The sequence below is a fragment of the Mixophyes fleayi genome, chromosome 1, assembly GCF_038048845.1.
Source record: "Mixophyes fleayi isolate aMixFle1 chromosome 1, aMixFle1.hap1, whole genome shotgun sequence".
NCBI classification, from domain to species: Eukaryota; Metazoa; Chordata; class Amphibia; order Anura; family Limnodynastidae; genus Mixophyes; species Mixophyes fleayi.
This window is the reverse complement of record NC_134402.1, coordinates 781,519-799,011: the sequence shown is the minus strand read 5'-3', so window position 1 is coordinate 799,011 and position 17,493 is coordinate 781,519. Positions and strand designations below refer to the sequence as shown.

The 17,493-nt window shown below is 45.2% G+C and overlaps 1 protein-coding gene across 6 annotated transcripts in view; it reads right to left on the bottom strand.

Annotated features, from left to right (window-relative positions):
• Nucleotides 1-953: 953 nt before the first annotated feature.
• Nucleotides 954-17,493, bottom strand: part of LOXL3 (lysyl oxidase like 3) — a 98,904-nt gene continuing 82,364 nt past the window's right edge. For 4 of the 6 annotated variants that reach the window (XM_075178382.1, XM_075178477.1, XM_075178455.1 and 1 more), the window contains 7 exons: nucleotides 12,845-13,000; nucleotides 12,500-12,659; nucleotides 11,009-11,252; nucleotides 9,716-9,831; nucleotides 9,020-9,156; nucleotides 5,669-5,780; nucleotides 954-2,197 (listed from right to left, as the gene is read on the bottom strand). In XM_075178382.1, coding sequence (XP_075034483.1) covers nucleotides 2,124-2,197; nucleotides 5,669-5,780; nucleotides 9,020-9,156; nucleotides 9,716-9,831; nucleotides 11,009-11,252; nucleotides 12,500-12,659; nucleotides 12,845-13,000 — 999 coding nt within the window. In that variant the 3' untranslated portion in view covers nucleotides 954-2,123. The remainder of the gene's footprint in view (nucleotides 2,198-5,668; nucleotides 5,781-9,019; nucleotides 9,157-9,715; nucleotides 9,832-11,008; nucleotides 11,253-12,499; nucleotides 12,660-12,844; nucleotides 13,001-17,493) is intronic. The other 2 variants (XM_075178475.1, XM_075178485.1) reach the window with 1 other exon arrangement.

Sequence of the window (17,493 nt, the reverse complement as noted above, 5' to 3'; positions counted from 1 at the left end):
ACATGCAGCCCTGTCCTCACTAACACATCACTCATCTCCTGATATACTCTGTGCTGCTGGGGGACCCTGCTCCTTCCACTATATAACTCAGTCTGTGGCTTCCTGCTGCCTCCATTCCCCTCCTCACATCATGTCACTGCCCCTGTCACATGCAGCTCTGTCCTCACTGACACATCACTCATCTCCTGATTTACTCTGTGCTGCTGGGGACCCTGCTCCTTCCACTATATAACTCTCAGTCTGTGACTTCCTGCTGCCTCCATTCCCCTCCTCATATCATGTCACTGTCCCTGTCACATGCAGCCCTGTCCTCACTAACACATCACTCATCTCCTGATATACTCTGTGCTGCTGGGGGACCCTGCTCCTCCCACTATATAACTCTCGGTCTGTGGCTTCCTGCTGATATACTCTGTGTGGCAATCTATGCTAGGTAACACTCTCAGGCTGATAGGGAGATACAGTCACACCCTCTGTAACTGTGTTGATGCACCTTGTTTCCCACAAGGTATGTTGGCAGGTTTCAGGAACGTTTGGTACCGAGCATTTCTAATTAAGGTTAATCCCACAGAGAACCGCTGTTCTTCGGGTTCCTTACACCTGGGTCTATGGTACTGAGGGTTGAGTATAGCGTAGTATAGCGCTGACCTGCTGGTTAACCTCGGGTACACTCTCAGCCGGTTGGTGAGGACACATAGCTGTGGGTGCCTCGGTATCGTGCCATATCCCACGGCTGGTAGTGACACACAATCTCTATCCTTCTACTGTACACAACCTACCTAGTAATATGCACAGGTGACCCCAGGGTCACCCACTGTTACTACCCCCCTGTTTTGGTAGTGGAGTAATACTGAATTTTGGGTACACAATAGATCCACCCAGCAAGTAATGATAATGACAAGCACCATTTTGTTGCTCCCTAAGGTAGTAATAATGGAGTCTGCAGTCACGTATTTAATACATAAGGATTTTATTAGCGGAAAAAAAACACAACTTTAAGAAAAAAACAATAGTAGTAAATGTCAGCTTAAATCACTGCAGATTCATGTAAGCACCTCTGAGTAACACGTGACAGCACAACATGTAAACTCTGTGACATATGAGGACGTATGTGTTAGCACCCATGTAAGAGGATGGGAGAGTTCTAGGTGTGAGCACAGGAATATATCAGGACGTGAGTTGTGTGATGTTTGTGTGCAGGGGTCTAGGTGGGGTATACATGTCCTTCTCTATGTATATCTTGGTAATTGATGTGCTCATACTTGGACCACCCATGTATGAGGATGGGAGAGTTCTAGGTGTGAGCACAGGAACATATCAGGACGTGAGTTGTGAGATGTTTGTGTGCAGGGGTCTAGGTGGGGTATACATGTCCTTCTCTATGTATATCTTGGTAATTGATGTGCTCATACTTGGACCACACATGTAAGAGGATGGGAGAGTTCTAGGTGTGAGCACAGGAACATATCAGGACGTGAGTTGTGAGATGTTTGTGTGCAGGGGTCTAGGTGGGGTACACGTGTCCTTCTCTAATCTCTATGTCTATCTTGCTCATTGATGTGTTCATATTTACACCACACATTTTCCACATGGAATTCTAACAGGATTAAGAACAATTGTTTTAAGAAAGGGGTCAATGTGTTCTTGTCTCTAACAGTATAATGATCTGTGAGCCGTATCTTGTGACCACGCAACAGTCCTATGTTTTGTTTTCTCTTTGTACATTGATGCCATATTCTACCAGATCTCGGTGGTTTAGTTATCAGTCATAAAAACAAACGACATTGACATTGGAAACACCATAATTCAGTTGTGTTGGAACCGCGCTTAGCTGATCATGGTAGTCCCTGGCTATAATGGTTCAGTGACCCTGATATGAATGAAATGAGGCAATCGTCTCCCACACACTCAGTAAAGCAGTCATTACCCATAATTAGGCAACCACGGGTCTCCTGGTAGGTACGTGATGCTGACACTATGGAGAAAAGGACACCTGGACAATAACCATGCAGAACGAGACCGAGGGCTGATTGGTGCATCAGGTCCTCTGTATGACGATTTGGGAATATTTTGGGCATCTGAGAACATGGTTGATCAGTCACATGCGTGTAAAGTATATCTCATTATTGAATCTGGTTGTTGAGTTGTCCCCTGTATTGTTCGAATCGCTTGTTCGCTTCTTCACTCAAAGCATCGCCTGAAACAACAAAATACATTGTAACAATAATGATGTACAACAACACCCATTACTTCCCCAGACAAACAGCCACTAAAAGTCACAGAGAGGCGAGGATTGTGTAGCGTTGCTGGTTTTGGGGAAACCACGTTCTTTGTGGCCAGCTCTTTTATATGAGGTGATCACCATGAAGATATTATTCCAGGACACAGCGGACAGTGAGCTGCTGACATTGAGGTGATGTTAGTAAAGGACCTATCTCCAATACGACCACTCACATGGATAGCCAAATAGGTGGTTCTCATAGGGAGGGCAATACCAGGACACACAATATCCAGGACACACAATATCCAGGACACACAATATCCAGGACACACAATATCCCAGCAATATCCAGGACAAAATATCCAGGACACACAATATCCAGGACACAGAATATCCAGGACACACAATATCCCAGCAATATCCAGGACACACAATATCCAGGACACACAATATCCCCACAATATCCAGGACACACAATATCCAGGACACACAATATCCAGGACACACAATATCCCAGCAATATCCAGGACACACAATATCCAGGACACACAATATCCCAGCAATATCCAGGACACACAATATCCAGGACACACAATATCCCAGCAATATCCAGGACACACAATATCCCAACAATATCCAGGACACAATATCCAGGACACACAATATCCCAACAATATCCAGGACACACAATATCCCAACAATATCCAGGACACACAATATCCAGGACACACAATATCCAGGACACACAATATCCCAACAATATCCAGGACACACAATATCCTAACAATATCCAGGACACACAATATCCCAACAATATCCAGGACACACAATATCCAGGACACACAATATCCCAACAATATCCAGGACACACAATATCCAGGACACACAATATCTAGGACACACAATATCCAGGACACACAATATCCAAAGGACACACAATATCCAGGACACACAATATCCAGGACACACAATATCCAGAACACACAATATCCAGGACACACAATATCCAGGACACACAATATCCAGGACACACAATATCCAGAGGACATATTGAGCTGCACCCATAGAGGACAACAGCAAAACATCTAAAAAAAAAAATGTTATTAACTAGTGAAAGAAAAAGGCCACAGATTGATCCCTGTCATCACGTTGAGCATCCAGCATGTTACACATTCCATACATGGCAAGAACTGATTTATGATATTTAAGTTGCTGAAATGTGGAACTGTCTAAACTTGTAGTACTGTGCTGCTTGTGCGTCTAATGTGTCAGAATTGGCTTCAGGGCTAGAAAATGTCATTTGGAGATGGAAAAACTGTAATATTTAGAAGTACTGTTATGTTGTTATGTTCTCTAAAAACAGACAGTGCTAGAAAGCTTAGATGATCCGTAATACCAGTATATAGGGCTTTATAACAATATATCACCTGTACATTAGTGTTACATACTTACTGTTAGGTTCAGGATTTCAGAAATTCTAATTGTGTTTACCCAATGGAAGGCGGCGGCTTTCTATGGGGAATTCATTAGATTGCTGATTTTGTGGTCAGAAGGAAATGTTTTACCCCCTTAGAAACAGAAGTCACATTAGGGGTCTAGCTTGTTTTTCTGTGGAATAACACGGTTAGAAATGATGAAAGGTTGGACGTGATGGACCCGTGTGTGACTTTATGTAACGATGATCAGCACATGTCTAGCAATATTCAGTTACGTGGGACAGAACCTAATAAGAAGGCACTAAATACACAAGAGGAGTGGGCTAATGACCCTCTTGCCAAAAGGTCAGGAGCTTAGGACAGAACCACCATACAAACAAGAATTCTGCCGGGCAGGTACTAGACACATCAGGGATAATTTTGGGAAGCCTGGTTGACATATAATACCAGAGACAATGTCTAAGTATTCTCTTTTATTTTCACGTAGATGGATTTGGACTAATTTCACTAATTTCCTGTTTTATCAGATCTGTGTGTTTTTGACCCTATGGGGGGGACTTAAATTGACCTTGTGAGATCTGTATTAAAATTACCGTAGAAACGGTATTAGTGCGCAAGCCAGCGTTACGCGTGTCCATTGAATACCCCTCATGTGTCTTTAGTCTACCCTATTTTTTATCTACATTAAACCTAATTTGTTGTTTCACGGCCTAGTTTGCCATTTACATTTCTCCATAGTGTTAATAACCCAGATAGTTTAGGCTGTGTACACCCTACAGGTTTTTCACCCAAATATCAGGCCAATCACACGATAAACGACCGATCGGCAAGAAATCGCATTACTATGTCTTGTGAATAATGATTATTGTTCCAAAGCACATTGCATCATTTGATAATATTGTCGGCGTGCACACTAACGTCATTCTCTGCGGCCGGGCTCTTAAAGGATCGCATTTACTTCAAGTCATTTCTCTGAACAGTCGAGATGAAGAATATGTTGGGGTCCTCAGGATTTGGAGTGAAGATATTGCAGTAACATCTTCAGTGTGTTGTCGGGGTTTGAAGCTTCGGGAAAAAGTACCCAACCCATATAGACACCTTACATTCCAGGTCATCTACAGGGTCATTACTAATAAAGGATGGGACTAATACTGATCCCTACTCTACACCACTAATATCCTACATAGCTCAGTGTCATCAGCAGATATGGACACCTTACATTCCAGGTCATCTACAGGGTCATTACTAATAAAGGATGGGACTAATACTGATCCCTACTCTACACCACTAACATCCTACATAGCTCAGTGTCATCAGCAGATATGGACACCTTACATTCCAGGTCATCTACAGGGTCATTACTAATAAAGGATGGGACTAATACTGATCCCTACTCTACACCACTAACATCCTACATAGCTCAGCGTCATCAGCAGATATGGATATTATTACTTGCCATCTACATGGACAGAGCCTAATACTGATACCTAAGGTTCACCACTAATAACTATCCCAGTCTGAATTATTTATAATTATCATTGGTGTAATATCACTCAACCAGTTCTTGCCTATGTCCCTAGGACTAGTACTCGCATGTACCAGACTGTTTTGTGGAACAGTATCAAACACTTTCACAAAATCCAGATATCCCAATAATTGTACTACCAAGATCCAGTCTGAAGTTTATGGCCTCATAAAAACCAATCCTATTTGTTGGGCATGGTTCCTTAGTATTTTGTATATAAAGCTTAATCGTTGCTGCGTTACTGGATGATTGACAGAAGAAGGCTGAACAGATCCGTCATATATTTTCTCTTTCTGTGATGTCTTACAATAAAATTAAAATCTTATGGCCGCAAGTTTCCAAATCTGCTTCCTGATAGTCTCCCCAGTGTGGCTGGGTCCCCTTCATATCTCCCACGTGTTAAACATGGCCACTGCAGCCCCAGTGTGATTAGCTGTAGTGAGACCAAAGGACAGTGTGGCAGAGTAAACCCACCGTCACACTCACCAATATGACAATTGTGTACCCAGATCCGATGTCCGTCATATTTACAGTTACACTTCATTGCGTTGTTGGTGAAGTCACTCTCCGCCACTTCAGAATTTGGATTAATAACAACCTTTGAAAATAGCAAAATAAATTATTGAGATTTATTTTGAGATGGACCTTGAAACGGGGAAAAAAATATCTGAGAATACGAAGATGGACTCAGAAGCAGGGACCAGATTATGGGAGAATACATAGATGGATTCAGAAACAGTAAAGAAAACGGGAGAATATGGGTATGGACTCGAAGTAAGAAAAAGAATATGGAGATGGATTTAGAAACAGGAAATAGAATACAGGAGAATATGGAGATATACTCAGAAATGGAAAAGAATATAGGAAGATAGGAAACCATGGGAGAACTATGAGGCTGTTATGGCCACCAGTACGGCATAAGCTCATAGAACAGGTAGAAGAGGTCTTCACCTTTAGCAGCCGCCTTTCCCGTAGAGACTGGTTATGCTCACAGGTACTCGGATGCCCCCAAGTCTTATGCTCAGAGTAGTATGAGCTTATGCTAACACGGCAGCGCACAGGTATAGGAGGTAGCACACAGAGTAGCGGCAGGCCAGAGGTCAGCGGACTGGACAGAGCACCAGAGAGTATGTCAGGTACTGGCAAGAGGGTCAAGGTCACAGGCACAGATTCAGGATGCAGGGACAGGCGATAGGTCATACACGGGTAATCAATCACAGGTTTCAACACCAAAGATAGGAACAGGAGCAGGCAGCAGTACTGGTACAGGACGCTATAGCCGGCAGTGAGGCTCAGTCCTCACTGCCTTAAATAGTACTAAGAGCCAATCAGAACAAAGCCCTACCAGCATCCACAGGAATAGCCTAATAGATTAATTTACTAATAGCCAACAGGGTGCCCAGCTCAGAGTAATCAGCCAGGTGGCTGCATGATAAATTACTGGCATACAGCCAGTAAAGGAGTAACCAAGCCCCCTTAATCAGCCACTATTGGCTGAGTACTATAGCACCTGTGCGCACGCGCCCGCTTGTCTGACAGCTGACCGGACGCTGCGAGATGTACTACAGGCGTCCCAGGTTGTTGCGACGGCCGGGACGCCAGAGACCAGGAGCAGAGAGTTGCGGCGGTGCCCGCAGCCGCCGCGGCTCCTGACAGAGGCAAGGTGTAACACTGCAATAAAAATCTATATACTTAATGTGGCTCGATCACTTAGAAATAAGTTATTGTAATACTATATTTAAATTATTAGCACAGTGTGCCAATTTATATCATTGCAAATGTATTGATTCTTGATACTGTGTAAGGGAAATGTACTTCTATTATTATATCGTGTGGCACTTTGTATAGGAAATGCCTCCATTTCTGAGGTATTGATTTGTAGCTTCTGAGACAGGATGTCATGATTGGGTTTCTCTAACTTTCGTAAAGAAAGTCCCTCATGTTAATTAGACCTTTTCATCTCAGTGGCCAACACGCCTGTTCAGCCTCTATACACAGCAGGGGAGGGGCGCTCCCTCTCTGTCTGTGTGTCTTGTATCCTGCATCTCAGATCCTGTCCGAATAATGCACACAGAAGGATTTGGGATATAGCAGATTACTGTAAATTTTGTTAACTTTGCATTGCATTTAAATCTATGTTTGGGGAAACATATTGCATCCTGATACTAAAAATAACTCAGACTTCTTGGGGCCAGCACAGAGTTCAGGGGGCTGGCTTAACCCCTGCTAGGCTGTGTCCAAAACTGTATAAAACAACACTGGTTTGTACTGAAATGTTTCATTATTGTTCCATCTGACTTTCTGATCACTGTTACCTTCAACCAGTGTGATCTGTCCTTATCAGGACACTGGAGCTAAATAAACATCACTTGCTTCAAAGACCTTCTTGACAACTTTTTCCATGCTGAAATTCCTGTGATCTACAATATGTCCCGGCTGTTCTGAGGTTTGGACCCAGCGCCCAGTACCACTGCTCTGCCTGCTACCCTGCAGCTCTGGCCAGTGTGATAGGCCAGGTGGGAGCTGTCCACAGCAACCCTGACATATAGGAAGAGGTCTGGAGTTACCAGCCCAAGTGTACCAGCACGGGAGTACACTAGCAGCGTCAGTTACTCAGAAGGAACGTGGTTCTGGATGCCCATAAGGAGTCCAGTGGTGGCAGCATTTGTAAGCCCCTCCTACTGCGGTGAGGGCGCATTTGGGATGAAGAAAAGGAATGGTGGCAACAACTGACAGGGTGGCATAGGCGTCCATCCTGTCACACTTAGACTAATGCTTATTTTAGTGTAATAGGACTCCTAAGATCCTTATAATTAATACTTGTAATATATTGGTAGTAGTATTAGAAGGATTAATAATAAGTAGTAGCTTTTAATACGGGTTAGGGTTTGTACTTACAGTTAATTATGTTTTGTTACGTTTACTTTTTTTGTTGAATTATGTATTTTCTTCAATAAGAGAAATAAAGGGTTGTGAGGAGTTATGTGACAGACGGCTGCATAGGCCCAGTGACAGCGAAGAGGAGAAGCAATAAGTATTGTTTGAACACAGTACATAACTAACAGTGACGTATACTATCCCTGTCACTCAGTTGCAAGGATGCAGCATGTCCTGAAATGAGCACTTTAGTGAAAGATATTGGGCCTGATTCATTAAGGAAAGTAAGGGGGAAAAGCATACATGTTCTCCTGGACGAACCATGTTACAATGCACAGGGTGCAAATTATTTTATTCTAATATAAATACTGGCTGTTTTTTCAAGTACCACACAAATACTTTATAGCTTTATTTTTACATTGAAATTAAGGTGAAGGTAAGAAAGGTAAATATATTTTACACAGCTGTTTATACAAGTATTCAAACCTTGTGCATTATAGTGAAATATCTGTCAGTGTAATAAAAAAGTTGTGACAGCCCCTGTGAGAGAGAGAGAGAGAGAGCTGAGGGCCCCTGTCACAGAGAGAGAGCTGAGGGATCCTGTTACAGAGAGAGAGAGCTGGGGGCCCCTGTCACAGAGAGAGAGAGCTGAGGGATCCTGTTACAGACAGAGAGCTGAGGGCCCCTGTCACAGAGAGAGAGAGCTGAGGGCCCCTGTCACAGAGAGAGAGAGAGCTGAGGGATCCTGTTACAGACAGAGAGCTGAGGGCCCCTGTCACAGAGAGAGAGAGCTGAGGGCCCCTGTCACAGAGAGAGAGAGAGAGCTGAGGGCCCCTGTCACAGAGAGAGAGAGAGAGCTGAGGGATCCTGCCATAGACTTTCACATACACTGAAAGCCCCTTTGCTGGGAGAAACACACTGAGGACGTTCCCCTTGCAAATATAGACGAGAAGACTTTACCTGAAGAATGTAGTTTCCTGGTTTTACATCCGTTATGTCGATCCATTGACAGTCAATATCGTGACGGTATAAATCCCAGCATCCTACTGTGATACCTTGCTCACCGAAATTGGCACATTCATACCTCTTGCTGACCACTGCAAAGAGACGAGCACAGTGTCATCTATGTCATTGGATATTGCAGGACGGTCACAGGACTGGGACTGGGCGTGATGCATTAGGATGGTTGGACAGTACTATAGAATGCCGATGAGTTTAACCTTGGGAATGAATTTAGAAGACCTCTGTACTCCGATATAAACCTGTGATCCTGACAGATGCAGATACATGTCTTGTGGCTGTCACTGAGTCTAGGTCTGGTTCTACCTTATCCTAACCCTAATATGTCCCACAAGAGTCCTTGTCATGCTCCTTGCTGCTTGTTGTAGAAGCCATCTATAAATACCCTCCCATAAAACCTATGTTTTATTGTTTCACATGTCACAATCTATCAGTAGCTCGTCATTCCTCCTATGTCTTTTTTCCACATTGGGCAGCACTGTATAATAATCACATTAATATTCTAGTCACTCACAGACGGGACAACTCTTCTTACCAAACATATAATCTAAGTGATGGAGGAATTCCTACTCAGCAGGGCAGACATGATGGGAATCACATGTCCCATATTATGGAATAATACATCATGTTACTCACACTCCTGGCACTCCGAGTCCTCAAGGCAGAAACTTGCTTTGTGTCCCTCCGCCACCTTGGTCCCGTTGGATGTGAGTAGATCATAGTTTGTGAAAATGTCCATGCTGTGGTAGTGGCTGCGGAGAGATAGCGACAAAACTGCTTCAAAATGGGACTCTACATAGCTTCTATCTATGTCACCCTGCTGTGGGAGGCTCAAGCTCCATGTCTCATAGCTCCCTTCTGTCTATGTCACCCTGCTGTGGGAGGCTCAAGCTCCATGTCTCATAGCTCCCTTCTGTCTATGTCACCCTGCTGTGGGAGGGTCAAGCTCCATGTCTCATAGCTCCCTTCTGTCTATGTCACCCTGCTGTGGGAGGGTCAAGCTCCATGTCTCATAGCTCCCTTCTGTCTATGTCACCCTGCTGTGGGAGGGTCAAGCTCCATGTCTCATAGCTCCCTTCTATCTATGTCACCCTGCTGTGGGAGGGGCATGCTCCATGTCTCATAGCTCCCTTCTATCTATGTCACCCTGCTGTGGGAGGGTCAAGCTCCATGTCTCATAGCTCCCTTCTGTCTATGTCACCCTGCTCTGGGAGGGTCAAGCTCCATGTCTCATAGCTCCCTTCTATCTATGTCACCCTGCTGTGGGAGGGTCAAGCTCCATGTCTCATAGCTCCCTTCTATCTATGTCACCCTGCTGTGGGAGGGTCAAGCTCCATGTCTCATAGCTCCCTTCTATCTATGTCACCCTGCTGTGGGAGGGTCAAGCTCCATGTCTCATAGCTCCCTTCTATCTATGTCACCCTGCTGTGGGAGGGTCAAGCTCCATGTCTCATAGCTCCCTTCTATCTATGTCACCCTGCTGTGGGAGGGTCAAGCTCCATGTCTCATAGCTCCCTTCTATCTATGTCACCCTGCTGTGGGAGGGTCAAGCTCCATGTCTCATAGCTCCCTTCTGTCTATGTCACCCTGCTCTGGGAGGGGCCAACAGCATGTCTCATGGCTCCGTTTTGTTACCTGGCAGTGGGTGGGCCAGCTCGTTATCTCATAGCTCTGTTCTGTCTCACCCAGTAGTGGGATGGATCCACTCCATGTCTCATCACTCCCTTCTGTATCTCACCTTGCAGTGAGGGACAGACTCCATGTCTAGTAGCTCCCTTCTGTCACCTGACAGATAGAGGGACAGACCCCACATCTCATGTCTCTTCTATCTGTCTCACCCGTCTCACCCGGTGGGAGGGGAGATCTCAATGTCTCATAGCTTGTTGTGTAACTGTATGATGTCACCCTTGTAAGATTCCAGCTGCTTACCCATGACACTCATGCCACACCCAGGAATGTCTGCCAGCTTTGGGCCTGAAATCAGCTCGCCCAGTGTTGTGGATCTGGGAGGAGAAACGCAGCAGGCGTCTGTGTCCATAAGGCCAGTTGGCATTGCGAGCAGTGCTGGACAGGCAGTTCTCCTCAGCCGCACAGTACAACATGTGCAACGGCCGGTCCTCGATATATGCCGTCTCCTGGACAAGAGCCGCGTGTAGGACCAGGTCAGAGGCAGCTGGAAGTAAGATGTAGTAAGGTTAGGTACCCTTCTCCATCACTCACATGGATTACTGTCCATTGTGTTCACACATGGAAGCCATGGTTCTTTATTTTCCACTCACTGGAGCTACATCCTCCTCATCCTTCGTCTCCAGCAGCTGAAACATAATGGGTCATGGTTCCAGCAAGCGGAGAAGAATTAGTTTTACATATGGCTAAATATAGACTAAGCTGTATACTCACTGCATTATGGGTAGACAATGGTGTGTGCTCACTCTTGGAGCATTATGGGTAGACAATGGTGTGTGCTCACTCTCAGAGCATTATGGGTAGACAATCCCATGTACTCACTCTCAGAGCATTATGGGTAGACAATCCCATGTACTCACTCTCAGAGCATTATGGGTAGACAATGGTGTGTGCTCACTCTTGGAGCATTATGGGTAGACAATCCTGTGTGCTCACTCTCAGAGCATTATGGGTAGACAATGGTGTGTGCTCACTCTTGGAGCATTATGGGTAGACAATCCCATGTACTCACTCTCAGAGCATTATGGGTAGACAATGGTGTGTGCTCACTCTTGGAGCATTATGGGTAGACAATCCCATGTACTCACTCTCAGAGCATTATGGGTAGACATTGGTGTGTACTCACTCTCAGAGGATTATGGTTAGACAACCCTGTGTGCTCACTGTCTGAGCGTTATCGGTAGACATTGGTGTGTACTCACTCTCAGAGGATTATGGGTAGACAATCCCATGTACTCACTCTCAGAGCATTATGGGTAGACAATGGTGTGTACTCACTCTTGGAGCATTATGGGTAGACATTGGTGTGTACTCACTCTCAGAGGATTATGGTTAGACAATCCCATGTACTCACTCTCAGAGCATTATGGGTAGACAATGGTGTGTGCTCACTCTTGGAGCATTATGGGTAGACAATCCCATGTACTCACTCTCAGAGCATTATGGGTAGACAATGGTGTGTGCTCACTCTTGGAGCATTATGGGTAGACAATCCCATGTACTCACTCTCAGAGCATTATGGGTAGACAATGGTGTGTGCTCACTCTTGGAGCATTATGGGTAGACAATCCCATGTACTCACTCTCAGAGCATTATGGGTAGACAATGGTGTGTACTCACTCTCAGAGCATTATGGGTAGACAATGGTGTGTACTCACTCTCAGAGGATTATGGTTAGACAACCCTGTGTGCTCAATGTCTGAGCGTTATCGGTAGACAATCCTCTATACTCACTCTCGGAACAGATGACTCCAGCTGCGTGACGTGTCCCTGTGTTCTTGCAGCTGACTGTCCGGTGATTGTAGCACTGCTGTAGAGACATCTCACTGCCGGAACAGCGCACTCCACTCAGAATCATCTCCGTCACATTACTGGCATCCCAATACCAGGTTTCCTGAGTCAAGACAGTGATACGTAACAGCGCAAGAGGAAACAATCCCTACACCGGATATTTTATCCCAGATAATATATATAGTAAACCATCAGCCACATTTACCCGTCACTCCATACTCCTAGATACATGTTCCATCCTTCTACCTTATCCTCCTTCCATCCCCCCTTAGTATCGCCCGTACATACCGTTACCGCATGCAGAGAGTACCCCAAGCCGAGCTGCCGACATGCCACCATGGCTTCCTTAGTGGTCCAGCCATCACTGCACAGATAGCCCCAAGATGTTCCAAGCTTCACTTCCACGCGCCCCTCAAACTGTGTGCGCCCCCCGACAATACGTATCTGTGAGGGTCAGCCAGGATGCAGCAAGCGTGGAGTTAATAACAAGCCACGGGTCACACAGCGACAATGAGCCATTAGGAATATTAACTAGTCACATAATCATCATAACTAGAAGACATATTTATAAAAAGCAGTGACATAAATCTGACGAAGGACAATGTAAACGTGAGACACAGGATCTCGTGTAAAATACACAGTAAACACAGAGGACACGCAGAACACACACTTGTAGCAAGGCCAACCCGCACACACATAAAGCAGTCCCATAATCCGGCACACAGACTGGTGAATAAACCTATATAGATATTTACATGCACTTCCCGTAATCCTGCACACAGAACGTCAGAGGCGCTATATACACATAAAATGCACTTGGCAAGCTCACAGCAGCAATTGCAGACAAAACACTGAATATAGCTTTTATTTTATATGTTTATAATCACTGACTCTCTTTAGTGTATGCCATCGAGGGGGACAATGTGTTTTCCTTGCAGATGCTGGGTGTCGTTGTGTTTCAGGACATGAGAAACATGGCACATGAATGTTGGGATATGAGGAACACGGTACATTGGTGCAAAGGGCATGTAGGGATATAACATGATACATGTATGTAGGACTATGAGGAACTTGGGACATTAATGTCGGCATATGAAGAATATGGTACATAATACATGGACAAGTATGCTGAGATATCTGTATCTAGTATACTGATCACTGCTAAAACTAAAGCCCATTACTCTACTAATTCTCCTGGATCTCTCTGCTGCATTTGACACTGTTGACCACTCTCTCCTCATACAAGCGCTACAATCCCTAGGTCTTGAAGGCACTGTCCTATCCTGGTTCTCATCCTACCTATCTAATCGCTCTTTCACTGTTAATTTCTCTGGATCCACCTCTGTTCCACTTCCCCTATCAGTTGGAGACCACAAGGCTCAGTGCTAGGTCCTCTGCTATTCTCTAGTTACACCACTTCTCTTGGAAAACTAATAAGTTCCTTTGGATTTCAGTATCATCTCTATGCGGATGATACACAAATCTATCTATCCTCTCCTGGTCTCTCACCATCTGTGGTGTCTCGCGGTACTGACTGTCTTTCTGCCATTTCATCTTGGATGTCTTCTCGTCAACTCAAACTCAATCTTTCTAAAACAGAGTTAATAATATTCCCACCCACTGTTACGAGCCGCGACGGTGCCCAGCCGCCGCGACTCTCCTACCTGCGTCGCTATAGCGACTGGGACGTCACTTCCGGGGTTCAGCCCGACCATTGCTAAGGCAACGCTATTCTGTTCAGCGCTGCGTCCCTGCACTATGAGGCAGCTGGCCGCATGCGCAAGATTATAACAAACCTGTGTATTTACTAGTTTATTATTTAGGCATAGGCTGAGGGCAATTTCAGAGCTAGGCTCTGATTGGTCACTTTAGGTATTTAAGGCTGGGGGGGGCTTAGTCTGCCTGCCGGTTATAGCTTCCAGACTTCTGTGTTGCTGCCTGCTGCTGTGCTGTTGGTGTTAACCTTTGGACCTCTGTTTGCCGTGTATGACCCCTGCCTGTACCTTGGACTTGTCTTTTTGCCTGTGCCCTTGACCTTCTGGCTTGAACCTCTGATACTGCTGATTTACTCGTGACCCCGACCCCTGGCGTGTTTTCTGACGATTCTATCTAGCAAGTGACCCCTGACCTCGGCCTGTTCTCTGGAAACGCTGTCTGCCACAACCCTCTGCTCCTGGGTTCTCCACAGCTGGTACACATCACACGACCCTCTGTTAGTCTGCGGCCAAGTCTGTCTTCACCACTAGGGGCTCCAGTGAACACCAGACTTTCAGAGCTGACTCCGGGTGTTGTTGTACTGGCTGGAGGGGTTCCTGACACCCACCAACAAAAGCATACCTGACATTTCTATCTCTGTTGATAACATGACCTTAAACCTCACCTCTCAAGCTCGCTGTCTAGGTGTGATCTTTGACTCAGAACTATCCTTTGTTCCCCACATCGACTATATCTAAATCATGTTATATACATCTAAAAAACATTTGCAGAATACGCACATATCTTACACAAGACACTGCAAAAACCTTAATACATGCACTTATCATTTCCCGCATTTACTATTGCAATTCCCTCCTTACTGGTCTTCCCCAAAGCAGAATCAAATCCCTACAATCTATTTTGCACGCAGCGGCAAGATTGATTTTCCATGCAAATCGTTATTCCTCTGTTGAATCACTCTGTATGTCGCTATACTGGTTGCCTGTTTTCTACAGAATCCAATATAAAATACTTTTACTAACCTACAAGGCCATAAACAAAGCTGCACCAACATACATCTCTTCTCTTGTCTCAAAATATCTCCTAACTCGGCAACTCCGTTCTACACAAGACCTGCGTCTCTCATCCACCCTCATTACATCCTCCCATTCCCGGTTACAGGACTTTTTTCGGGCTGCACCCACTCTATGGAATTCTCTCGCTCGCACAATAAGACTCTCCTCTGGTCTACAAACTTTCAAGCATTCTCTGTAAAACCACCTCTTCAGACAAGCTTAAAATATTCCTCAACCACCCTCTTAACCTCACTACATTACCCTATTACCACCCGTTACACAATTTCACACAACTACCCCCTGACCAACATTGTTGTGTGACAGGATCATTTAGCTTATGAATCACTTTTACATTTGCAGTCTGGCTGGGCCAAAATGTAGAAAATGTAGACTTAGCCTTAACCTCATGTGTCATTCTCCCATTGTCCCATAGATTGTAAGCCTGCGAGCAGGGTCTTCTCACCTCTGTCTGTTTTACCCAGTTTTTTTATTAGTTTACTTTGTTTGTCCCCAATTGTAAAGCGCTATGGAATATGTTGGCGCTATATAAATAAATGATGATTATGGTGATGATATGAGGAACTTGGTACATGTATGCAGGAATATGAGAGAACATGGTACATGCAGGGCTGCCATCAGAAGCTGGGAGCTACTGCATTGCGTAAAACGGAGAGGTCTGTCTGGGCCCCCTTGTCTCGTCTTACAGCTGTACTAGCTGTACCCCTGTGATGGCGGCCCTGGGTGTCAGGAGCCGCGGCGGCCACGGGCACCGCCACAACTCACTTTCTCCCATTGTGAACGTCCCGGCCGTCTCCATGACGACCGGGACATCACTTCCTTTTGCTCGGGCCAAGTGTATTAAGCGGTGCGCCCCGGCAAGTGCTGCAGCCGGGCGCATGCGCTAGGGTTATAGCCTGCGGGCTAATTAATAAATGAATACACAGTAATTAGTCTTATCGTTACAGGGCTAAGCTCTGATTGGCCAATGTCAGTATATGAGGCAGGGAGGGCTTAGCCTCCCTGCCGGTTAGAGCGTCCTAGTTTGATACTTGTGCTGACCTGCTCTGATATACTGCTGGATTTCTGTTGTGACCTTTTTGCCTGTTTACTGGACCTTGTCTTATTGCCTGTGACCCTGACCTTTTGGCCTGTACCTTAGGATACTGCTGATCTGCTTGTGACCCTGACCCTTGGTGTGTTTTCTGACTATTCTACCCTGCAAGTGACCCCTGACCTTGGCTTTCGTCTGACCATCCATTGCCATCTGTACTGTCTCCAGGCCTGCGCTGCGGTTATTGTAACGAACCTACACTACTTGGAGTCAAGTCCTGGGGGCATCCGAGTACCTGTGAGCGCGTCTAGCTCTACGGGAAAGGCGGCTGCTATAGGCAAAGACCTCCGCCAGTCTGTTCTGCAGGTTCGTTATCTGACCACTAGCAGCCTAACACTGGGTACATGTATGCAGGGATTTGAGGGGACATTTTACATGTATGTCGGTATCTGTGAAAACTGGTACATTTATATAGGAATGTGAGGAACATGATAGATGTATGTAGGGATATGATGAGCACACTACATGTATGTAGGGATATGAGGAACTCATGATGCATATACATTTGTGGTCAAAAATCTTGGCACCCCCCTAGCACTTTTTTTTAAATAACTGATGAATTCCTCTAAACATGAGGTGAAATTAAGGAGTTGTTCTTTCTCTGTTAATATACAGAACCTTTGTTATTTATACTGCATGTAATACTGTATAGGAAAAGAAATACTAAAATTATTGACACCCTAGACTTAATATTCAGTAACAGCCTTTGGTCAAAACAACTACAATGAGCTCCCTGCACCTCTCTGCTGGTAGTTCGGTCCACTCTACTGTGCCAACTGCTCCAGTTCTCACATCTCTCTACAGTCCTATGGGATTTACATCTGGACTCATAGCTGGCGCTTCATAACAGTCCACCTGATTGTCTCCTATGTAGTGTTTGAAGTGTATTTGGGGTCATAGTCTTTGTGGAAGAAACCTCCAGGTTCCTAGACATCATGCACACTCTCTGTGCCAGATGCAGCACAGCAGCCCCAAGTATCTGTGAACCTCCTCCGTGTGACTGTAGTCACTGAAGGTCCTGTTCATTTTGCTACCTGTAACATAGGGATGATGAG